This window comes from Leptidea sinapis, chromosome Z (assembly GCF_905404315.1).
Source record: "Leptidea sinapis chromosome Z, ilLepSina1.1, whole genome shotgun sequence".
Lineage (NCBI taxonomy): Eukaryota > Metazoa > Arthropoda > Insecta > Lepidoptera > Pieridae > Leptidea > Leptidea sinapis.
The window spans coordinates 32396280-32422636 of NC_066312.1; the positions used below are offsets into that span (position 1 = coordinate 32396280).

The 26357-nt window shown below is 35.3% G+C and overlaps 1 protein-coding gene and 1 non-coding gene across 2 annotated transcripts in view; both read right to left on the reverse strand.

The window, feature by feature from the left end:
• LOC126978778 (sodium-independent sulfate anion transporter-like) overlaps positions 1 to 22274 on the reverse strand; it is a 59693-nt gene extending 37419 nt beyond the window's left edge. The window contains exon 1 of the mRNA XM_050827837.1: positions 21689 to 22274. Within this exon, the coding sequence (XP_050683794.1) occupies positions 21689 to 22070 (382 nt within the window). The 5' untranslated portion in view covers positions 22071 to 22274. The remainder of the gene's footprint in view (positions 1 to 21688) is intronic.
• A 1097-nt stretch (positions 22275 to 23371) lies between these two features.
• Positions 23372 to 23444, reverse strand: Trnak-uuu (transfer RNA lysine (anticodon UUU)). The gene has a single exon. It is a non-coding gene; the product is annotated as a tRNA-Lys (tRNA).
• Between the last annotated feature and the right edge of the window lie 2913 nt (positions 23445 to 26357).

A 26357-nucleotide genomic window follows, 5' to 3' on the forward strand; every position in this document is an offset into this window, starting at 1 on the left:
CTAAAATAGCTCAGATGGGACATTGGGTGATCCGGAAAGCAGCAGACCCCGGTGCGAATCCAGTTGTCTTATTAGGTTTTTTTTGTTCAAACTTTGAACCTACTTAAAAATCCGAGCAAGGCACGGTAATCCAGATACTTACTATTTAAGATGCAAAAGTTAGTTCGTGACTATTATTTCATTGGCTGGTTGATTAAATCAAGAAGTACAGTATACCCTATGTAATATATCGCAGAAGAAACAGAGGGGAGCGCAGCGCAAGGTTTGTGTGAGTAACGGAAACTTGGCGACTCATCAATCTCTATTTGAATATGGCACTGATACAAGATACGCTAACGATATGTTTTAATAAATAATAGTTAAAAAAAAAACTAAAAAGCACGCTTTATATAAAATTCAACTAAAAAATAGAAAATAAATTTAAATTGAAAATAGTGTAAAAAAAAATATATTTTATTGTAAAAAAAGCGTAGGGTGCTTTTTAAGATATTATTAAAATAATAATTCTTCTACACCCCACCCTTTTTTTTTTAAATAAAATATATTTTATTTACACTATTTTCAATTTAAATTTATTTTCTATTTTTAGTTCAATTTCATATACTTAAAGCGTGCTTTTTAGTTTTTTTTAACTATAATTTATTTTTCATTTTTTAGTCAAATTAGTGTAATGTCATCGGTCCTCGATAAATCTACAAAGTTTGAACGAAATCTAGCCGTTTAAAGTGGGTCAAAATCGCGCCCAAAGAAGTCGGTTACAAACATACAAACAAACAGGTGAAGCTAATATAAAGCGTAAAAAAATAGAAACTAAACCGATTTCAAACAAATTGATTCTTGGAAAGGGCTTTAGTGTAGTGATAACTGGGTCGAAACTGCGACATTTATTTCGTACAATTATGACGGTAGACAACTATTTCATTATGCCGGGAAGAAAAGCATGAAAATCCATTTTTAAAGTTTTCTTAATTTCTTTGGCCATTGAAAATTTAAACCTTAGATCATTTATACGTCTAGATAGACTGTGACAGCTTTGAAAACTTCTAATAAAATTGAGAATGACAGTTCACCTCTATTTTGAGCAATGCACGCACACTAACACAAAGTGACATACAAACCGCTAGTGTAAGACGTAGCTAGTCACGCTCACTAAAGTAATAAGCCTGGCCTGTTGTCTACATAATATGTATACTAGACGAAATCAATACTAGTCCTGACAACTTATAAATCACTAGTATATGACCCGGCAAACGTTGTTTTGCCATATAAATTAAGTACCCCGCGTCCGGTCATTATATGAATTATTATCATATATAATTAAATTTATTGACTGAATTATTTGTATTGCGAATATATAGGAATTTCTAAGTCAAAAAAATATATATTTTGGAAAAGTAATCACCATAAAATATACTAAAACCCTCTCCGAAACATGCTGTATCGTATGGTATAAGTTTTATATCAATAGGTACAGTAGTTTACGTTGTATAGCCGAAAGAAAAAACTCTCCATTTAATAGTATAGATTTTTTTTAATATACTGTTGTAAGAAGAAACCACACGGATTTAAATAGCCAAAGTTGCCAAGAGGTTAGCCTGTATGTTAGTATGTATTTGAGAAAGTGAAAAGCTTTATCAACACATGCCTTTATATTTGCTCAAAATAGTACAGTGAATCTATTTTCATTCAAACTCTTATCAAAAAACCTCAATCTATTTAAATTTTAACTCATACATATTATCATTATAAGTGCTTCAAATAAAAATAATTTTCCGAGTTATTCTAATGAAGTATTCCTTCTTCCATAACTTTCCGATCGTCGATAATATTTTATTGCGATAACATTGTTTCGTAGCTCTTTGACTGGATGACGTCACGTTATGTCCAAGGGTTGGTTAATAAGCGCCGCATCCTGCCGGTTAGAACCGATTTCCCGTATGGCTATCATCCTAACATCCTACAATTTGCCAACTACCGTAACTCGCAGCCATTTTGTTTGTTTTGATCGTAAGAGTATTGTGATCATTTCGCGGAAGGTCAGATGGTCTGAATCATCATTAATCAAACATTACTTGTTGAGTTCAATATTTCCTACAATATATGTATGTTTATATATTTTTACAGGATGTAATCGTTAAAAGTGACCAGGCGATTATACCGTAACTATTGCAAATATAAAAAAACTTGAAGCTGATATCGAAAGTACGTTACATAATGTCATCAATATAAAATGACATCAATAACTTTTTAAAAATCAAACTCATCTATCTAGTATCTAGAATTTTGGTATTAAACACTCCCATATGTATTAAATGTTTAATATAAGATTATTAGAACAGTTATAGATTTTTTTTCTGAAAATGAGGGACGAGACGAACAGGACGTTCAGCTGATGGTAATTGATATGCCCTACCTATTACAATGCAGCTCAGGATTCTTGAAAAACCCAAAAATTCTGAGCGGCACTAAAATTGCGCTCGTCACCTTGAGACATGAGATGTTAAGTCTCATTTGCCCAGTAATTTCACTCACTGCGGCGCCCTTCAAACCGAAACACAGTAATGTATACACATTTCTGCTTCACGGCAGAAATGTGGTACCCATAATTTAGCCGGTTTCCTGTGCAAAGGAGCTTTTTTGAGAGCTTGAGAGTTACCTTATTTTAAAAGTTATGTTAGCTTTGTACTGATAAAACGTATAAAGTACTGAAAAAAAAAATTAAACTTGAACGTAACGAGTTTTTTTTATATTGCATACTAGCTTACTTTGAACAGCATTTTTTATTTTTGAAATACTTTACCAATAATACACATATACTGCTGCGGCTAACTATAAATTCGCTTTTTTCAATACACTTTTATAAACTACTTTATTTTGTTCTTCCATCCTTTGCTAAAAAATTTTCATCATCATCATCAGCCGGAAAACATCCACTGCTGGACAAAGACCTCCCCCAAAAATTTCCACGACGATCGGTCCTGCGCTGCCCTCATCTAACGTATTCTGGCGATCTTGGATATCGTCGGTCCATCTTGTGGGGAGCCTGCCAGCACTGCGTCTTCCGGTACGTGGTCGCCATTCGAGGACTTTGCTGCCCCAACATCTGTCCGTCGAACTATGTGCCCTGCCCACTGCCACTTCAGTTTCGCAATCGTTTGGACCATGTCGGTTACTTTGGTTCTCCTACGGATCTCCTCATTTCTGATTCGATCTCGCAGGGAAACTCTGTTAATAGCCCTCTCCATTGACCACTGAGCGACCATGAGCTTTCTCATTGGGCCCATAGTTAACGTGTAAGTCATCACTGGCAACACACACCTTGAAAACCTTCGTCTTCAGACACTACGGTATTTGGGACGAGAAGATTTTACGGAGCTTCCCGAACGCTGCCTATCCGAGTTGGATTCGACGAGTGACCTCCTTCTCGAAATTGGACCTGCCTATCTGGATTGTTTGTCCGAGGTAGACATACTCGTCAACGATTTCGAGAGTACAGTTCCCAGTTGTTATGGGAGAGGTGCGACATGGACATTTGACATGATCTTCGTCTTGTCCATGTTCATTTTGAGCCCTACTCCTTGGGAAGCTGTATGAAGGCGATCGAGTGAGGCTTAAATCTTCCATGGTCTCTGCCATGATTACGATATCGTCTGCGAATGGAAGGTGAGTGATGTATTCGCCTTTGATGTTGATGCCCAGTCCGTTCCAGTCCAGAAGCTTAAAGACATCTTCCAATGCAGCGGTGAACAGCTTGGGCGATATGACATCGCCTTGTCTGACTCCCTGCTGTAGTCGGATAGGCTTCCAGATCTAATCCTGAAGAGACGGATTGACATGGTGGCGTTTCTAAACAAACACTTCAACGCTTCGATATATCGGTAATCAATGTGGCACCTCTGGAGAGACTGAAGCACCGCCCAGGTCTCGATCGAATCAAAGGCTTTCTCATGGTCCACGAACGCCAAGCATAGTGGCTGGTTATACTCCTCTGTCTTCTGTATAACCCGCCGCAGCGTATGTATGTGGTCTATGGCGCTGAAGCCTTTTCGGAATCCGGCTTGTTCGGGAGGCTGGAAGCCGTCGAGCCTGCGCACGAGACGATTCGTGATAACCTTAGAAAACAGCTTATATACATGGCTCAGAAGTTATATGGGCCTATAGATCTTCAAAAGCATTTTATCCCCCCTTTTGAAGAACAGCACCACTATACTTCTGTGCCATGCTTGCGGCGTTTAGCCCTCGAGGATGACGGAATTGAATAGTTTCTGGAGGGTCTTAAGTACAGCGGTACCACCAGCTCTCAGAAGCTCAGCTGTAATTCCATCATCACCCAGCGCCTTGTTGTTTTTAAGCTGTTTTAGGGCCATGCTAATCTCATGCTAGTAAAAGCTAACGTCTTGGAGATCTTCGGTATAGTGTCGGGTTAATTTGGCTCTTGGGTCTTCAGCCTTATTGGTATAAGGTGCCCGTGCGGTCGTGTATAACTGTCCGTAGAACTTCTCGACTTCCTTCAAAAGTTAGACGAAACGACCCTGCCCGATAGACAAATCTGGTGCGAATACTTTTGAGCCTTTGTTACGCTCTATGGCCGCCTTCATATAATCTGTATTGTGGCGGCGTATATTGCGAGTCAATGACTTGGAAATCTGTCTATTTAGCTGCCTATACTGGGAAGCATCGTCGGGGGACTGAAGGGTCATTTGACGTCTTACATCCATCAAGTTGTGTGTATAGTCTGAGATTTCACGGTCCTTTTTGAAAGGCTGGCCTAGACGAACTTAGACCCAGCCGTTTGAACAGTTGCCACGAACCTGTTGTTATATTCGTCCACGTCACCGAGGCATTCGAAGAAGTTTTGCAATTCGAGTTGAAAGTTTTCGGTGTTTTGTATCTGGATGGGTGCGTGCTGGAGCGTAGACTTCACCAGTGGAGACCGCTCCAGTTTTGGATTGATATTCAATGTGCCTCTTACTATGCGGTGATCAATCCCAGTTTTCACAGAGTTGATCACAGAGACATCATTGAATAAATGTCTTTTGGTCAACATAATGAAGTCGATTCATTTTTGGTGGTACCATCGGGGCTGATCCAAGTCCATTTGCGTTGTTCTGGCCTCCTTCTCCATGAAGTCAGCCAGCATCTGGCCTCAGGCGTTCTGATTTCCATAACAAAATTTCCCCACTCTCAACTCATCGCCGCTACGTTTGCCCAATTTTGCATTGAAGTCTACCATGACAACGTTGAAGTGGGTCTTCGGAGTGTGAATGGCTGTTGAGATGTCCTCATACATGGCCTCCACCTCGTCATCTGAGTATATCGAAGTCAGAGCGTAAACCTGAATGACCTTCCACGAATACTGTTCAGTAATTCTGAGTATTACGTGCGCTACCCTACGCGTTCCCCACCTCAGTTACGTTGTTGACGAGAGACTTGTGAACGAGGAACCCGACACCACCCTGAGACAGTTAGTCGCCATCCCGGAAGTAGAGCATGTGTCCGGAATTTAGGATTATCGAGTCCTCACCCTGTCTTCAGACCTCAGATAACCCCACGACATCCTATCGTAATCGGCTCACAACTTCCTCCAGTTCCCCCAACTTCTCGTTGGTTCACAGTGTCTTAACATTGTATGTTGCCAGGGCCAATGGTCTTTGTTTGTGGTAGCCCTGCCACACCCGAGGATTCTTAGCACCCCCTGCCCCCGTCGCTTATGTGGCTGCTACCGTGGCCACCACGAGCGGGGCCGCCGGGGACTAGGGGCCGGGGCCTTATTGTGTCTATCATATTTTTGGGGGTTTTTTTGTAATCGCCATGCTTGGCAGGCGGGTTCACGATCGCAGTAAGTGGTGGGCTCTTAATGAAGGATGCTGCTGCCCTTCCTCCGTTGTTTGTATCTCTCTTTACTTAATTTCATCAATATCTTTTTAGTGGTTTAGGCGTGAAAGAATAACAGACAAACATACATTAACATACTATATAATATTAGTAAGTAAGGATGTCTTGCAGAAGAAGTTACGTCCCATCGTAATTCCTCTCTTTTAAGATCTTTTAATATAATCATTGTAATTCCGTATATTAAATCTCATATGAAATAAATCAAAATCTCATATTACAAATACATCTAGGGAGGCAGGTGCAGTTGCGGGAAACTGACGAAAATATCACTCTGTGATGGATACGTACATGTTCCTTTTGGGGTGAAGACATTACACAATTCTTCAGGAATCTAATCGATTAGACAGGTGACCCGGGGTCTAGTACGTACCTTTGTCAGAGGATAAGTTTGGCTATACAAAGAGGTAGTGGTTGCCAGTTTCGTGAGCATTTATGTTAGCTGCTAACTGCGATATTTAATAATATTATCCATTTGTAACCTTTAATGCTTTCAAATTGAAACTTAAATTCAGATTCAAATATTTTAATTTGAAATAGGATATGACATCACTTTTTGCAAGTCAAAAACTACCACCTATTCATGCGAAAATGTATGTCTCAGATCTAAGAAGAACGCGCGCAAGAACTCAGCGGGCTTTTTTTCTTACATCTCGTGGTACCTATCATTAAGAAAGTAATTTATGTTATAATAAGCTTACTTTAGCTACAACAGAAACGTTTTTTAACAATTCCTTTGAATTTCGTTATACATTTGTTTTGAACATTTTCTGGGATCTTGTTGTAAAGGCATATACATTGCCCCACAAAAGGCTTACTAACTCAACTTAGCCAAGTAGGCGTTATAAGTTTATGTCTGTTCCTGATGTTAACATTATTGCTACAATAATTTCTAGTCAATTCACTTATGTGCCTATGTACATACCTAACATTACCGAGAATATATTGAAGAGCAACAGTTTGGATGTTTATAACTTTAAATTTTGCTCTCAATGATTCTTTAGGACCTAGGTTATAAATAGCCCTCATGTGCAGCACAAAGATTGCATTAATATCGGCATTATTTCAGTAAAATTTTAATATTTTTAATAATTAATTTTAATATATAACAGTGGGAGGCTCACAGGTACCACAACGGCGCCTATTTCTGCCTTGAAGCAGTAATGTGCAAACATTAAGTACTGTGTTTCGGTCTGAATAGCGCTATAGCTAGTAAAATTACTGGGCAAATGAGACTTAGCATCTTATGTCTCAAGGCGACTAGCGCAATTGTAGTGCTGCTCAGAAAATTTGTTTTTTTTTTTCAAAAATCCTGAACGGCACTGCATTGTCATTACAACCTACCCATTGGTAGGGCGTATCAATTACCATAAGTGTTATCCTATCACTGAAAATATAAGAAATAATTTGAATTTGCATCGCGGCCAACTGTTAGTAACTCACAGAACAAGATCAGTTAATAAAAACGACTATCTTCTACACGAAGACTGGGTGCGTTTTTGCCGTTCGTTCGATTTCCTGAGCTCATTGGAAAGGCTAATTACGTTTTTATTGGCTAATTGCAACCTCAAGGCAGTTATTCGACTGAACCTTCCTCTATACGCCGTCTGTTTACAGCTCCAACTATTACGTTTTTGTTTTATATCACACTATTTAATTTAAATGTTAAAACGACATAAATATATGATTATAAATAGAAGCACTGGCTGGTTATAACTTACAATATACGACCTGTATAGCCGAGTGGTTAGGGATCCTACCTGGGACCTCTAGCTTAGTGCTAGAGCTCCCGGGTTCGAACCCCGGTAGGTGCAAGCATTTATATGATGAATATGGATGTTTGTTTCTGAGTCATGGATGTTTAAATGTATTTATGTATGTTTTTATGAATTTATGTATGTTTAAGTAAGTATATTGTATTAAATATATCGTTGTCTTGTAACCCATAACACAGGCTATATATGCTTAATTTGGGGCAAGATAATTTGTGTAAAAAGTGTGTCATTTATTTATTTAATATACTAGACCAGTCGCCAAACTTATTACCCAAAGATCCATATATCAACAATACAACAATTAAAAATAAATTGGGAGCCAAATCTGCTTGTTTGGTAAACTTAATAAACAATTTTTAAGTGAACAATGTGTTTGCATCTCCTTGGAAAGTTTGGGCGAATATAATTTATCAAAATAAGATTTAATTTTTTTCCAACCAAGTTTTTTTTTAATGAAAATATTACTGCGCCTTCAGTGGATATTCGTGCCTGAGCCGTACTTAAGGAGAAAAAGCCACATGCGGTGCTGGAGCCGCACTCTGCCGAACACTGTACTAGACGAACAATGCCTGCAAGAGGGAAGAACATCACACACGAAGATGCAGCAGAAAGGGAATTTCTTTGTTACTGTAACTTATTTTGGTTGACGAGTTGTAAGCGGTCAGCCACGCTTGGCAGTTGCTCCTTATATTTTAATACAAGTGCTGACCAGGCAAATATTATAGTGTAATATAAATTAAGTATCCCGCGCTCAATGTATTGACACACTTTTTACACAAATTATCTTGCCCCAAGTTAAGCATATATAGCCTGTGTTATGGGTTACAAGACAATGATATATTTAACTCTAGCTGACCCGGCAAACGTTGTTTTGCCATATAAATTGTATTGATCTTTTCCTTGCTAGTTGATAAGAGATGGCGCTAGTTGTATTCATTAGTAACAATCACACTTCTTTTATATTTTGTATAATTCATACTATAGTTTTATAAATTATAGCCTATTTGTTATTCTGGTGTGTAAGCTATATTATTGTAAAGTTTCATCAAAATCTATTCAGTAGATTTTGCGTTAAAAAAGTTCAAACATACATCCAGACATACAAACTTTCACATTTATAATATTAGTAGGACAATATACTTACTTAAACATACATATTTTCATATAAACATACATACAATAGCGCATACGATGTTAAGTCTCATTTGCCCAGTAATTTCACTAGCTACGGCGCCATTCAGACCGAAATACAATAATGCTTACACATTACAGCTTCACAGCAGAAATAAGTATTTCTAAGTCAAACAAATATAGATACACCAACATATCATGTACTAAAACCTTCTCCGAAACAATAACAAGAAGTATAAGTACTATTCGTAATATTCAATAATTGTTATAAAACCGGCTCTTCATTAATTATTAGTGTAGAATTTAATATATCACGTTATATAGACTGAGACAGATTGCAATATCGAAAAAAATATTCTTTGAAATGAAGTGAAAATTAAAAAAATATTTCCTTTATGCAAGGATCAATGCAATAATATCTAGTAATAAATGAGTTGTTCCAGATGTCATGGGTAGACTTGGATAGCTTATATAAAGATGAAAAGTTGATACCTATTTAAAATTTAATTCAATAGCGTTCTAGATCCTGTGTATAAAATTACAAAAATATATCGTAAATTCAAGGAAACTTTTCGCAGACATAAATATTAAGATGTACTCGTGTGGAATAAGTCCTTTATAGTTTTTTAATGAGAGGCATCTGCAACACCGTGCGGTCAAGAATATAGTCTTTTCTTAAGGTTCCTAAGTCAAATAGGTTCGTAAAGACAGCAGCCAGTAAATGATTCCACAGAGTGGCTGTCCGAGGAAAGGAGGAGCAGGAAGAAATTTCTTGCAAAACGCGCGGTTGGGGAATGGACGTCTACATGATGCGGATGGTATTTAGCATTTTGTACGTAATGTCTTGTGGTGAAATTCATCAGTATATTCTACTGAATTTTTTTAAATATTAGTTTCCTGTTTCTCAAACATGTCGTGGTTAAATGACTATGTATATACTAGCGTAGAGACGGCCTGACAACGCGATAAGCATGCCCAATTTCGATTTGGCAATGTGTGCGTTAGCTAGAGGATAGCTAGTTTTAAATTCCAAATAATATGGAGCTAATGCAAAGCGTGGCTGAATCTTTACGATTTGTCAATCAAAATCGGTCACAATATCAATAGATTCGCTTACTTTTGCTATCTTGTTTTAAAATAGATATTCTTCTTTCTCGCACACTTTTTTTACTATACATCATCAATTCAGCCAGAAGACCTCCACTGCCAGACAAAGGCTTGCCCCAAAGATCGCCATGACGATCGGTCCTGCGCTGCCCTCATCCAACCTACTCCGGAGATCTTGACCAGATTGTCGGTCCATCTTGTGGGGGGCCTACCAACACTACGTCTTCTGGTACGTGGTCGCCATTCGAGGACTTTACTACCCCAACATCCATCTATTTTCATTATCCATCCCATCAATTAATTTTGTGCACCTAGAATAGGATAAATACCTACATATATAGTTTCCTACGTGATGTGATACAGTTTTATTTAACTTTGGAACAACATTTGGCCGTTACTCAATTGGTAAACATAACTGCCTATTGAGTGATCTTACACGATATTAATGATCTTAATATTACGTTAACTCCGAATTTCAGATAGCGCCAATATTTTAGTATATAGGCACATTTTAATATTGTAATAGCATTCATATTATCAATCTGTCCATTACATAAGTTTTCCTAGCATGAACAGGTGTGACTTCAATTATTAACTACGCATTGTTTGATACAATAAGTACTAGTTATTGTTTTCAAAGCGTTACGTTACCATATGATGAGATTGGCAACAATAAAAATCCTTCGAAACAAATTGTTCGAAGCGAATTGGAAATCTCATGAAACGGTTTATTATTTTTAACAATTTCTAGAATTTATCACCTAACAAGAAAGCTGACAAAAAAAAAACACAATGTCATCATTATTATCTTTGAACCTTCCGAAACTAGATAGCACAGTAGTGTGTGTTAGTCGAGTGTAGTTAGATGTTTCAGATACACCAAAATCGTAAGTGCCGTATGGCACACTATGCCATGCCCAAGTTCTGATCCTCATTTGGTTTATAAGATTGTTTTTTATCCATGGTCTTATAGTTTGTTTCAATAGCTTTCTAATACATTCACTCAAATCATCATAATTATAAGCAATCTTTTAGTACATGTAAAATAATACGCTTTGAAAATCGTCCCGATCTATGGCACTTTCCGATTTCGGAAGGTTAATGTCTTAAACTAAAAGGGTATGTGTTCGGAAAACGTTCGAACAAGTAAGGAAATTATTACAGAACAATATTTTCATGCGAGATTTTCAAAATGAATACAATAGTTTGTAAGGTGCACTATACGAAATTGTTCTCAAATTTGACATTCGAGAGGAATGTGGAGTTAAAGAAGAGGTAGTGACATTGTTACTTGTGGATGAAGCCAGACAAATATAAGGATGATGGCGAATATAGGTTCGAAATCTCCATACAGGTGTGAGTGTAAATTATGCTGTTAACAGGAGGGATGGGCAGGTGACATGACCCAAAAATAAAAGAGGCAAATTGGGTGAAATAGTACAACTTTACAACCCATCAAATTGTTTAGATTTAGCAAGAGCGACATCTCAAGTCAATTTCTTAATATGCAAATATTGGGGTTGAGCAGGTTATCAACGTAAAGTAGATCCTGTAGATAAAGCCACAACCTGAGAGTTGAACAAAGCATACACGATCTTATCAACGATAAGTCACTCGTACGATTGTCTCAGTTGGAAGAGCGCGACCCGGAATGCGAGGGGTCGCGGGTTCGAGTCTTACATCGTTCATATAATTTTGTTTTCAAATTTTATTTGTGTAAGTTATTACAAATATATATACGGATAACTCTGAAAACTATACATTTGTATTTAAATCATAAAAAACAGGGTCTTTAAGCAACGAATGGTGGTCCAAATTTTGAATTAAGTTAACCGTGCCATGTCCGGTTTCGTATAAAAGCATTGGCACAAGCTTAAAAATTGTTAATTGTTATTATGATGCATAGTTTTCTATTTATGACGAAGAATGTAAACCGCTTTGTAACGTAACGCGTTACGGCGCAAGTCTGTGTCCCTTTCTCTGACGCATACGGCAGCGATAGGCAGGCTTCTCCTCTCTCACTCTAACCAATTGTTACTTTAATAGGATTAAAATATAATGATACTTATAATGCACATACACAAAATTCTTATGTATATTTTCATGGATTGAAACTAAGAATAATATATATTTTATAATCATTAAAATATTACTTAATAAATAACCTTTCCTTATATTATCATATTAATATACATAAAATAAAAGTAATAACTATAATGAGAACTATTAAAATATTAAATAGTTCAACTCGGATTGGACTTCTGTCCCGAGACGAGCATGTTGTTATCTTAGATAATTAATTTTATACCTCTAGATAGACTATGATTGGCAGCTGTGAAAACGTCTAAAAAATTTAGTGTAGAACTCTATTTTGAGCAATGCACGCAAACTATCACAGTGTTATACAAATCGCGCGAATGCATGACGTAGCTTGTCACGCACACTAAACTAATATTCCTGGCCTGTTTCATCGGTTGTCTAACATCAAGAGACTCTATCGATACGCATAAATTATCTTAGTTTTTTATGTAAGAAGGGGCATACAGGCATGGTACGCGATGGAAAGTAAATAACTAATCGCTAATGGACATCCGCAATACTAGAGGTCGAGATGCGTTGTCGGTCTTCAAAGTGGCACAATGCTCTAACTTGCAAGGTCCAGATTCTAATTGGATCGGGAATATTCCAGCGACCACGTCACTGCAGTTTATTCCACATTGGTGCAGTTCGACGCATACATTTTTTTTTCAAATGCATTGCAAATCCATTTTTATTTATTTATCTTAATAATATACACACAGCAGAATAATATAAATACATAACTTATAAGAAAATCTATCAGCGAAATACCAAAAGATGTAACTCCGTGAGGGTGTGAACATAGCATATTAAAACGAAAGAAAAAGAGAGATCAAATATATATTTGGATAAATAGACGTGAATACTTAAGGCTAAGGCATATTAAGAGTTTCTTTAATAATTTAAACTAATTAAGGAATTTATATTAACTAGATTTCCATATTTAAAAAGATTCTTTTTATGAAAATATGGGACGAGATGAAAAGTCGTTCGGCTGATGGTAGTTGATACGCCCTGCGCATTCAATGCAGCGCTCAGGATTCTTGAAAAGCTCAAATATTCTTGTTAGCACTACAATTGCACTCGTCACCTAGAGACCTAAGATGTTTAGTCTCATTTGCCCAGTAATTTCACTAGCTACGGTACCCTTAACACCGAAACACAGTAATGTAATAATATAATTATTAAATTAAAATTGTTTTGCATAATATAACATGAATGTGTAAAAAAGAGTATTTTAGCATACTCTATTAGTGTCATAGATTATAGAGTACATGATATAGAGTGCAATACTCTATTTAGGGTACGGTTGGCGACCTTATAGGTACCCTATATATACCCCTATATTCTATATATACCCGTAGATTCAATTTCAGTATCAGGTAAAATTACGATTATTCGCTTTATAACTTTGACATTGTAATGTATTTTTTTGCACAAACATGAAGCTATTCTTCTTTGGCGTAATAACAGAAATCCTTAAAAATATATTCCTCGTGCTCTATTACGTTTGTAAATAAAAACATTATGGAATAAAGAAGTGATTAAATATAACTAATGAAAATATTATTATACCACATAATTTAGTTAAATAACGTGTAATTAAATATCATTAAATTATTTTTATACAATTGGAGTGATATTATTATTTTTCGTTCATATATATTATTCTACCCCTTGGTAGCTTGGTCGCGATAGATACCGCAGGCGTAGTCGCACAGTGCGGCAACTAATACTACGCCCATGTGGGCGTACTCGAGCCAGTCTCGAACAATGTGTGACGTTGACGTGCCACATGGTCTGTCAAACTTTGCTAATAACTGAAACTTAAATGCCGGATTGCCTATATATAATAGTTTGTAAATACTAATTTGTACTTTGTAATTACTACAAGAAATAAGAAAGATATATGTCGTCAGTAGTAAGTGTTTTGTATTTTATTAATTTAAAAGTAAAATAATACGAAGCATATGTTACAGAATTTTAAAAATGCAATTGAGTTTCAAGATGCCACGCACACCAGCATCTAATAGTTGCCGTAATAAAAAAAGCTATTGTTCCTAAGTAGTGCGATGTCCAGTTGGAGCGCAGCGGAGACAAATCCTTAATCGAAGGTTCTAAAACGCAAAACCTATAAACGTAAAATAGATTCTTGAAAACCTCAAATATTCTTTTTAGCACTACAATTGCACTCGTCACCTCGAGACATAAGATGTTAAGTCTCACTTGCCCAGTACTAGTTACGGTGCCCTTCACACCGAAACACGGTAATGTAATAATATAATTATAAAAATAAAATTGGTTTGCATAATATATTATGTTATAACATGACTGGCAAAAGTATAGTGAACATTATTTAAAAAAGAGTATTTTAGCATACTATTAGTGTCATAGATTATAGAGTACATGATATAGTGGACAAAGAAGGTCGATACAAAAAGAAAATTTATTTCCTTGACCCGCTTGAATAAGGTGATTTTGATTTGATTACCCTAAAGGATTGAGCTTTTGATTATTGTTAGTAAAAATATAATATTAATTACAAGTTTAAGCAGAATTGTCAAATTGTAAGTAGAGGTATTTGGTGAGTATTGCATGATATGTAGAATAGGATTATTTTCTGCTGAGTTTTCGTAACAGGTTTCGTCATGATCGCTTAAATGATACTGCTTGTGGCGGCGACATGGGACGGGTCGTCCCCTTCCCTAAAATATGGTTGACTGAGGCGATGGCTGGCTCATGCGTTATGCTAGTGAACGGGCGCTGCTTGTGGTGGCAGGATGATCCTGTTGCCGGAGACTCGGTTTCAGATTCTTAAGTTATTGTGTGTATATATATGTATGGATATATACATATTTATTTATTTATAATCGCTTATAAAATGCTCACAGAATACCTTCATTTATTTACTTACGGTGTATGTGGATGATGCAGCTACTGTACTCAATAACTTTTGTATTAATTTACATTTACTTTTTTGACTTACTCGTGTAAGACATTGACTATTTGACGTTTGAGTGTGTTTGTTGCATCATTTTATATTTTACATATTATATTGTAATTGAAATGATTTGTAAATCGATGTAAATGTAAATCTTGATATAAAAGAGTGGCAATGAGTTTCTTGCTACTTCTTCTCATTAGCTCAACCCTTTACGAAGTAGCGGTATATTCAATAAGAAAAAAAAAAATTTTTTGACATTCATAAGTGTCATTTTCGTGACCTACGTGAATAAACTGATTTTGATTTGATTTGATTCTGATATAGAGTGTAATACTCTATTTTAGAGTACGGTTGCCAACCCTATTGGTACCCGTATAAGCAAATGTTTATATATTTTGTGGATTCGATAATAGTTATTCAATTTCCGTAACAGGCATCTTAAAGGTGTAAAATAATTTGTTTACAAGACTATTAACGACTTTAACATGCAAATTATACTATAAAATAGAATATCCTATCAAATATTATGTTTGTTTTTTTATATATTTATTTTCAAGGCGGTCCTTTGGCCTTTGCTTATCTTGGTCTTTTTGGTAATTTTTTAAAATTTCAGAAGTCTTATTATGCGGTGTGTGAGAGCCTGCTGACAGATGGAAGGTCGGACGGACAGAACGGTCTTAGTAATGGGGTTCCAGGTGTTTACCCGTCGAGTTCGGGACCATAAAAGTTGAACTAAGGGGATACGCCATATTTTAGTTTCTTGCATGTTCTTCTCACGAGCTCTACTTTTTCCAAACATAATATGGTAGAATCAGTATTTTATAAGAAATATTTGTAATGACGATTTAAATACGCTTACTTTTAGCATAATTGATTAAAGTTTAATTGACTTTGACTTTGACAAAAGGTAATTTCGTTTTATACATATAGAACGTTCAATGGCGTTCTATACATATAGAACGTCATTCAAATATAATTCAAAAATATTTCTCACACAATTTATAAAGCTAATAAAAACGAACTGTATAAAAATATTTACATAAATTTTTTGCTACTTTATCAAATAGCTTGACATTATGATTAAAGGGTCACCGTTATCGCTTTTCCGTGTTGACTAATATAGTGTCTTGTTCGTGTTCAACAACGATTGTATAGTTCTCAGGATTATTACTTCAATTTTAACAATAACTATTATTAATAAATGATCGGATTTGGTCCGGCCGAACCATCGGACGGGTCTGGTAGCGGTGGTATATATATGATATATATATTCATATTCAATGGTATTTTTTTTACGAAAATAAGGGATGAGACGAGCAGGACGTTCAGCTGATGGTAATTGATATGCCCTGCCCATGACAAGGAGGTGCCGCTCAGGATTCTAGAAAAACCCCAAACATTCTGAGCGGCACTACAACTGCGCTCGTCACCTTGAGACATAAGATTAAGTCTCATTTGCCCAGTAATTTCACTAGCTACGGCACCCTTCAGACCGAAACACATTAATGCTTACACATTACTGCTACACGACAGAAATAGGAGCCGTTGTGGTACCCATAATCTAGCCGGCATCCTGTGTTAAGGAGCCTCCGACTGGTATGTCGCAATGTCCATCGCACAAGATTTTATTTTTTATTATAATTACCGTCAGTACCGTACCGGATACGACAGCGGACCAATTGGCTCGAGCCGCCCGCCGGACTGCCCGATGATCCGGCCGTACCAAATCCGATCATGTGTTTAGGCTATAACAGACGTTAACCATTCTCTCTTGCACACTTATTAGTAAAAGACGTTCACCTGTTTTGTGATGGTTAGTGATTCATCCCACTTCGCATGATTGAACCTAAACTTCTTTGCGACATCGCAGCTTTGATGTTAAGTTAACCACTTCCACCACTTCGAAAAAAAATTGCGCTCTGAGACAGAAGAAGTGCCGCAAGAAACTCTCCCAGCATAATTTTTTTGGGCTCTTTTTAATAAAATATACAATATTGTACTGTCATTTAATTGCTATAAAATAATCATAATCTAAATCCCAGGCTGTCCGATCGCTTAGAATCATATACAAAGCTTAAGATATTTAGCTGTGGAGTAGTAGGATTTACGACGGAGACATGTTGTAATAAAACATTTAAATTTATTCATAGAAACGGCTTGAACGGCAACTAGGACTTTACTATAAACTAACTGACCCGACAGACGCTGTTCTTTCAATAGAAAAAAAGATGTATTTGGGAATAATGTAGTCTAAAGATACCGGAAGTGTATGATCAAAGTTATTGAGTTAAAAATGAAACAAAAACGTATTTCTAAATGATTTATTTATATACATTTAGTATATATGTAGTAATAAAATGATAAGGATTAATATCGTATTTGTGTAAACAGCTTTTCTATAACTGCTTTAAAATTGCCTATTTTTAAAGAAATAAAATGAATATAGTAGTATGTTATCGTTATAGAGATAGAAATATGCTATCCCGGACTTTTCTGTAGACATATATAAGACTCATAATTACATCATACGTTATTTTGTTATATCTCAAAGGTTTTACGCAAAGTATTCGTTTTTAGCTCCCAGACGACTTATTATTTCCGACACCTCCAACAAATATCTTTAATATATACAAAAATGTATACAAATACTTAACAAATTAATTACTTAAACCTTGGTCGAGAAACAAGCTGTCCATTCATAAAAACAGCATGAAAATAGGTGCAGTCGTTTTTGAAAATTGAGGTACACTGTTAACCTCTATTTGAAGTGACACACTTACACAAAGTGACATACAAATCGCGCGTGTAAGACGTAGCTTAGAACGTACACTAAAGTTATAAACCTGCCCTGTTATCATCGGTTGTCTAACAGCAGGCGGCTCTATTGAGACGTATAAATTATCTAAGAATTACATCTTCAAATGCACATTGAAAACAATTTTGTTTTGTGTGAAAGCGCGATAAATAACAAATTTACTTTCACATCTAAAATACCTTATACGCCACACAAAACATAAGCGGTGCTAAAATAGAAAGCTCGACAGATATATGAACAAATTTGACAATCAATTTGCCTTAGTAGCAAATATTTTTCCTAATAAAATACCTCCGTCACTCATAAGCGATTTATAGAGCTTGAACGGTGAGGGATATTATTGCAAAGTTACGTACATTATACATTGGCAATAAGTTCAGTGTTACAAATAAAAATGACTAAATGTGGCCTTTGTAAAACTTATTTTATGTTGAATATGTACGAATTAATATTATACGAAATAACTATAAAAATACATAGACAATAATTGAGGTAGAAAGTATTGTACATCATTTTTGTTTCAAATAAAAATGCATTTTTTTTATGAATTAATGTAATCTTAATTCAAATTCAAATATTATTAATTTAGTAGATACAATAAGAATTTTTTTTTGACATTCATAAGTGTCATTTCCGTGACCTGCATGAATAAAGTGATTTTGATTTGATTTTAATTTAATTTGATTTATTATTCAAAAAGGACTTATAAACTTTGATGGTACTTGTAAGTTAGCTGGTGCAACCTAGCTTAAGTAATGTTAGATAGGATATTACCAACAAACAATTCCGCAATTTTAAATCTGTTTTCATTTCAATATTTAGACTGTGGGCTAAGTTGTAACAGAGTATTAAAAGAATACATTATCACCGTACGTATTTTTGTATGTTAATTAATTCCACGCGTGTATCGTTACAAACACCGAAAATACTTTGAATCTGTTGATAACGTGAAAAATATAATGTAATACTTCAAATTAAGGCGAAAAAACACATTTTAGTTCAAATACTTTAATTGCAATATAATACCGTAGGGTCACAGTGTGCGAGTGAGAAGATAGAGTTGCAGCAAGCAAGGTAGAAAAGGAAAGCGAATCTAAGTATGATTATTTGACCGATTTTGATTGACAAGTCGAAATAGTATTTGTATATTTAGAAATAATTTTAAAATGTATTTGTTTACTCTACAATTGGGTCTAACGCTGTATTGCCATATAAAGTAATTTAAAATAATTCAATAATTAAAATTTTTGGGGTATAAAAAATAGATGCAACCGATTCTCACACCTACCAAATATATCGTACTACAATTATTATATTCAATTGCCATCTTGCAACCCTATAGCGGATTTGTGGATGGAACAGAATAATATAAAAATCGCTTTATTAAAATTTGAAGTTGTATGTATTTTTCAATGCAGAATCATAATAAAATTAAAAAAAAATTATCAAAAAATTAAAAAATATATATTTAGGGGTGGGTCAACCTTATCATTTAGTGGTATGATAAATAGATGTTGGCCGATTCTCAGATCTACCCGATATGCACTCAAACTCTCATAGAAATCGGTTCAGCCTTTTCGGAGGAGTTTGGTAATAAACACCGGGACACGAGAATTTTATATATTAGAAGATTAATAATTGTAAATCATCTATATATTTTATATATGCAGTATTTTCTATATAAGTAAGGATTGTTACATACTAACGACTACATCTATATTATTAAATACTAGCTGACCGGACAGACGTTGTTCTGTACATAATAAAAAAATAATCTTGTGGGTGGATTATCGTAAAATCCGTTCTTAGCTGACCTCTACTCAACGAAAGGAGTATTCCTACCAAATTTCAAGTCTCTACGCCTTATGGTTCCAGAGATATCGTGATGAGTGACTATATATGTGGAAATCTCTTATATAATATACTAGCTGACCCGACAGACGTTGTTCTGTTCATAATAAAAAAAAAATCTTGTGGGTAGATTATCGTAAAATCCGTTCTTAGCTGACCTCTACTCGACGAAAGGAGTATTCCTACCAAATTTCAAGTCTCTACACCTTATGTTATATAATATGATAATGTTAGGAAAGGTAATTTAATAAATAAAATATTTTACTGATTATTAGTTTACCCGACAGACGTTGTTCTGTATGTAATAAATAAAATAATGTTTTTTATGAATTTGTCAGTAATATATCATAACATCAAGAATTATTTCGTAAAATATGCTCCCTGTTGTTGTAATGAAATTGTTTCACAACAGAACTGTCGAACCGTGCGTCAATAAATTCTCTCATAGAAAATATGTCCATACAAAACAAATATCGGACGACGGGGGGCACATCAAAGGAAAAACAAATTGTTGTTTTTATTTAATTCCGAACACTTTCATATTTATTCACCTTTTAACACTTCCACAAATAATTCAAGACCAATATTAGCCAAGCCGTTCTCGAGTTTTAGCGAGACTAACGAACAGCAATTCATTTTTATATATATAGATAAAATATATTTTATATTTAGTTACAAATCTTGACTAAGATGTACATAAGAATTTTGTGTATGTATATTATTTAATAAAAGTAACAATTGGTTAGAGTGAGAGCGGAGGAGTCTGCCTATCGCTGCCGTATGCGTGAGAGAAAGGGAAGCTAAACAGTTTGGCGCCGTAACGCGTTACGTTACGAAGTGGTTTACCTTCCCATATTTTCCGTCCCGACAGATCACAGCCTTTTTTGGGGTACAATATTATTAAATTAAACAAAAAGTCTTGCAAACAATACTGTGTCATATATCAAATGAAGGGGCATGTTTTAAGGATCTCAAATATTATGTTATTATTGTAAAGTAAATAGTTTTTCTTTTATTCATGAAAGAAAATTAACCATATCCCTCCCTGATCACGGAAACTCGATACATTCTAAAGGTTAAATTTTTTTCCTAAAATATCTTCATTCATATCATTGCTTATAGATTAATACCCATAAGATTTCTAACAATAGAAAATAAAGTGGTAAAATAAATACCCGTAAGGTAGAATGAAAATTCACATTCAGTAAGAGTTCCTATTATAAAACAAACCACAATTGAATAAACAGTAAAAACAATTGATTTTGGCATTGTACGGAACCCTCTCCACGTGAGTTCAACTTGCACTTGGCCGTTTATTAGATTATCTATCTATCTTATATTCATCCCTACTAATATTATAAATATGAATGTGAGTTTGTTTGTTACGCTTTCACGCCTAAACAACTGAACCGATTTTGATACAATTTAATACAGAGATAGACTAGAGCTTGAAAAATTTAAATACCTTTTATTGCAAAATGATTTAGCGGTTGAAATGGCTTGGAGTTTGTTTTGAAATTCGTCTTTATCAAAGATAAAACCACGAAACTTTGTATTTAGGCACTGGTTCACATGGAAATACTATTAAAGAGACTGTCTACAATGACAAGGGATATTATGCGCTGTGTCAGGGCGCCGCCAGCACCGAAAAGAGGAGTTTGTATGTGTATTATTTGAAAAGTGTCCTAAAAAATAAGAAAAATTGCCCAATGTAACTATTCAACGCGGACGAAGTCACGGGTAAAAGCTAGTATTTATATAATATATGTCTTTTTTAAATATTTGTTTTTTAAATTTTGTAAATGCTGAGACTGTAGTACAGCTGATATCCCACGACTTCGTCCGCGGACACGCAGGCTGAGCACGTAAAGGCGACATTACAATTAAATTTTTAAAATAAAATAACACATAACATATGCTGTCGCGACAATTTTTGAAGTACATTAATTAATTCTATTATTAATACTTTTCGCAGCGCAAGAATTACAATAATAATAATAATTTAAGTACATTTAAACTATTTTATTATATTTGTTAAATTTTTAGTGCGTATAAGGTAATAATAGGTTTAGTAATAAATGCATCAATACTTACTGGGGTAGAGAGTGGTAGCATGACATGAGAGGCACTGTTTCCCCTGACTACTCTCCAGGTTTATGGTGAGGGTCGGCGCAGGACTGGAGCGAGGACACAACTTACAACCACCATTGTATTTCTCACACAAACACCCATCTTCCAGACCCTCAACCTTGAGTTCATTGAGTCCAAACTTATCGCACGATTTCTGCAAAGACGCGGCAAGTTGGTTCTCGTCTATATATTCACAGTTCGGGCATATATTACATCTGTCCGAGTTCGCATCTTCCAGTGGTATTTGGTATACATTGTCCTTTCTTTCCATATTGCCGGTCATGTATGATGTTAATGTCACTTCAGAAGACGACCGGACTGTATTGTTAAGTTTGTATTTCGTCATTTTCGTTCAGAAGATTGTTTTGAAAGCGGACGCGCGAGACATTTCGCATATATTTTATTGAGTTGAGTTCATGTCGCGACTGGTGAACTATAACAGCGTGACGTCAGTTCGCAGCGACTTGTATGAGTGACTGATCGCGAATGAATGACTCTTGTTCAGGCTTCACACTTTACGGTAACTCATACTTTCGTATGACGACTGAGGTCGTCAAGAGAGTTAAGTAATTTAGTCACCGTATTGTGGAGTGAATGTTTTTATCATAGACTGAGAATATACTAGCGTATAAACGACCTGACAACTCGATAATGCGTTTTTTTAAAGTGAATACTTCTTTAGTCGCGTTGCCGTTTTGGTCACGGGGAAAATCTTATGGTGGTCCCTGCTAACAATAAAAAAAAATTGAAGTGGTCTATGGCCAAGAAAAGATTGGCAACCACTGATGTAGAGTCTTTAGACGTATAAATTATCTAAGATTCAGAATTTTAAAGAAGTAATCGAGAGCAAAGGGTGGCTGACTGTTTACGACTTGTCAATCTCCATTTTTTTATCTCGCTGTATCTCTGTTAGAGATGTTCTTTTCTCTTGCATGCTTTGTCTATGGTTTTTATTACGGCTCCGCATTGGTATTTTGCTAAGCGTTGCTGTTTTGTTCATATCGTTTTAGACTATTTTTCAAACGACGTTATTTTTTTTTTCGATCGAAGTTCACTTTGGTTTTGAAATAGAAGTGAATTCTGCCTAGGTTTTACTATAAATATTTTATTCTATATATATATAAGAGATGTCCACCGATAGATTCATCACGATATCTCTGGAACCATGAGTCGTAGAGACTTTGGTAGGAATATTCCTTTTGCCGAGTAGAGGTCAGCTAAGAATTGACGGATTTTACGAAATTCCACCCGCAAGAGTTTTTTTTTTATATGAACAGAATAACGTCTGTCGGGTCAGCTAGTAATTAATATTTATATAGATTCTCAGAATATCTCCTAGATACAAAATTTAGAATTGTTTGTGTGTTTCGATGCTTGTTACTAAATCAGGTCAGAATTTCTGAATGGATTTCAACTAAATTTGGAATATAGCTGTATAATAGTATGGGGAGAAACATGGAATACATTTCATACCGGAAGATAAGTTTCCCTAGGGATAGTTTAATTTTGACACAGAGCAAAAGTAAACATGATTTTTTCAACACATCAAAAGTTTCCATACAATTAAAGACGCAGACAACAAACAGCTTGTCTAAAATAATTCAGAAAAAAATACTTGCGATGAGTGAATTATAATAAAAAATTGGCCGCCCGAACAGGGACTTGAACCCTGGACCCTTGGATTAAAAGTCCAATGCTCTACCGACTGAGCTATCCGGGCTGATGGTACGGTGAGTGAAATAGTTATAGAGTAGATTTAGTTAAGTATTTTATTGGTTTACAACTTCTTATTTCTCTAATTAATCACACAATTATAAATTTATGCATGCTAGTGTTACCAGTGAATCATTAACAGCAATATCAATGAAATATACTTTACCTACTTAGCTCATGTTCAATCACTAATATATACAATTCTCGTGTCATGGTGTTAAACATTGAACTCCTCCGAAACGGCTTGACCGATTCTCATGAAATTTTGAGTCCATATTGGGTAGGTCTGAGAATCGGACGACATATATTTTTCATCCCGTTTCTTGTTGCTAGACAACCGACAATAACAAGCCAGGTTTAATACTTTAGTGTGCGTGACAAGCTAAGTCTTACACTCGCGATTAGTATGACACTTTGTGATAGTGTGCGTGCATTGCTCAAAATAGAAGTTAACTCTAAACTCAATTTTTTTCGACGTTTTCACAGCTGTCATACCGCTAGTGTCAGAAAGCATCCTTAGAGTTAATATTTCATTATATCACATGCTATCTTTGACTATCACAATGAAAAAGATATTTTAATAATAAATAAATAAATCCGCGATGGTATATTAAGTCTATTTCTTAGGGATAACCCACAATAACCATTTATTATCCATTAATTTTGACGAGAAATAATACAGAATTAGAAAATATATAGTAGAAAAAAAAATGATGCTCATGTGTCGTGTTATAGCCTTAACACACGGTCGAACTATCGGACGGTCCGGTGGGCGTCCGATGTCGTACTCGGTACGGCCCGTACGCTAATAATAATAATTTTGTGCGATGGACGATACGTATGTCGTACCATCAAATATAGTCCGCTATCAAACCGCGTCCGATGGTTCGGCCATACCAAATCCGATCATTTGTTTAGGCTATTAGAACGAGTCTCATCAAGATTTATAAAGAATTGTAGTCTACGAAAGAGAAAACATATTTTTGAATGTTATCTTTTTTGTTGTTGAGATATAAATAACGGGATCACTTGGATATTTATTTAACTTTTACTATTAACTTTTGACATAACCAATTCTGTACGGGCAGAAGTAGTTGTACTAGTAAATAAATTGATTTTAACAAAGAAAGAAAGATAGAATAACATTTATTTATACACACACACAAATAACAAGAATAAAACAAATTAAAAATATAAAAACGTAAGGTTATAAAAGGAGCCACTCAGCATGTGTTCCAACACAAATATGTTGCAACGCTGATCTTCTGTGGCCCCCGCATGACACATGACTTCAAGGGAGACACCTACCCTAAAATAAATTGACTCTACTAATTAAACATAAAAAACAATTACTACTAAACTTAAAAACTATAACAAAACATACAGCTTATTTAAAGTAATTACAATTAATTACAACAATTAGAACAAAATCATAGTAATCTATCTATATATATAAAAATGAATTGCTGTTCATTAGTCTCGCTAAAACTCGAGAACGGCTGGACCGATTTGGCAAATTTAGGTCTTGAATTATTTGTGGAAGTCCAGAGAAGGTTTAAAAGGTGAATAAATAGGAAAATGCTGCTTAATTAAATAAAAACAACAAATTTGTTTTTCCTTTGATGTGTCCATACATAATTCAGTCATCTTTACATCGAACGGTACAATTTACAAAGTGTTATTGATATATTATATCTACGCTTAACAGCGGTCGTCAGCTACAATAATAACTGTCAATTTGCAAACGGGTCTATTGACTGGTGATTTTTAAGTTTTCTAGCCAGATTTAGATGACGTCACTATTAAGTCATTACGATGGCACAGTCCTTTGGATTCCAGTCCCCATTTCAACACGCGTGCTATTATTGTTGTAATGATTCTTATATTTCTTCAGAGGCAGGTATAAAAATATCCATACCCTGCATTTTATTTATAATATCGGCCACTGTAATATCAAAAGGTATTGGGATTATGGGCTTATAATGTTAATGCGGACACCTTTAACTGTAACTTTTGTATAAAATCTTGTATATAGGTTTATTTAATATCGAAGATCAAATCCAATAAAAAGCTAATAAACAATGTTTTGTTTAATTTATCTTAACTTTTTATGATAACCTTCCAAAATAACAGTTTCGCCCACTCTTTTGAAGCTTAGTCTCTGATCCGTTTTATTTACTCATGTGACCCAGCAAACCTGACTTGAAGGCAGTATCACAGTAGATATGCAGTATTTTACATTAATGATTGAACTTCACCCCTTCCCCACGGCCAGCCGTACACCCAACCGGTTGTAATGCGCCATGCGATAGACAGACGAAAAAATTTGAGGCGATGTAATAAAAGTGTCACGTTAAAAGATAATAGATAACTTTGTATGCATGTGTTAATTACATACAAGTAAATGTGTCCATAAGTATCGCCTAGTTAGAGTATTAATTCACGGTTACCGCGGACGTATGCGATTATAATCCAAGAACAAAATTACAGTATGTGGCTACTAATTGTGCGGCCAAGGTTAAGTTCATGCTGGTGGCGCGTGAAGATAAGCTAAGTAATTATTGCAAAGGCACGCCATCGAATACAGTGCATACCTACATACGTATATCTATATACGTATAATAAATATTTCTAATTATAAAACACAACAAAAAGCTCTAAAGGCAAAAAACGCATTTATTTTCTCAAAATTGATTCCTTTAGAATTCTTTTTGATGTCATTTCTCCCTTGCTTTCGATAGCCGCAGCGCATCTATGTGTGAGGTATACCAGAAGATCTCCTGACGACCGACCATGGCGAAAGTGCTACTGTCAGTCGTTGATCAACTGGTGACCATATAGGTTTACCAAAAGCTGGCGGTTAATTATGCTCTCCATTATTTTGGATAGCAGGAAGATAATAGCTATAGACTTGTAGTTT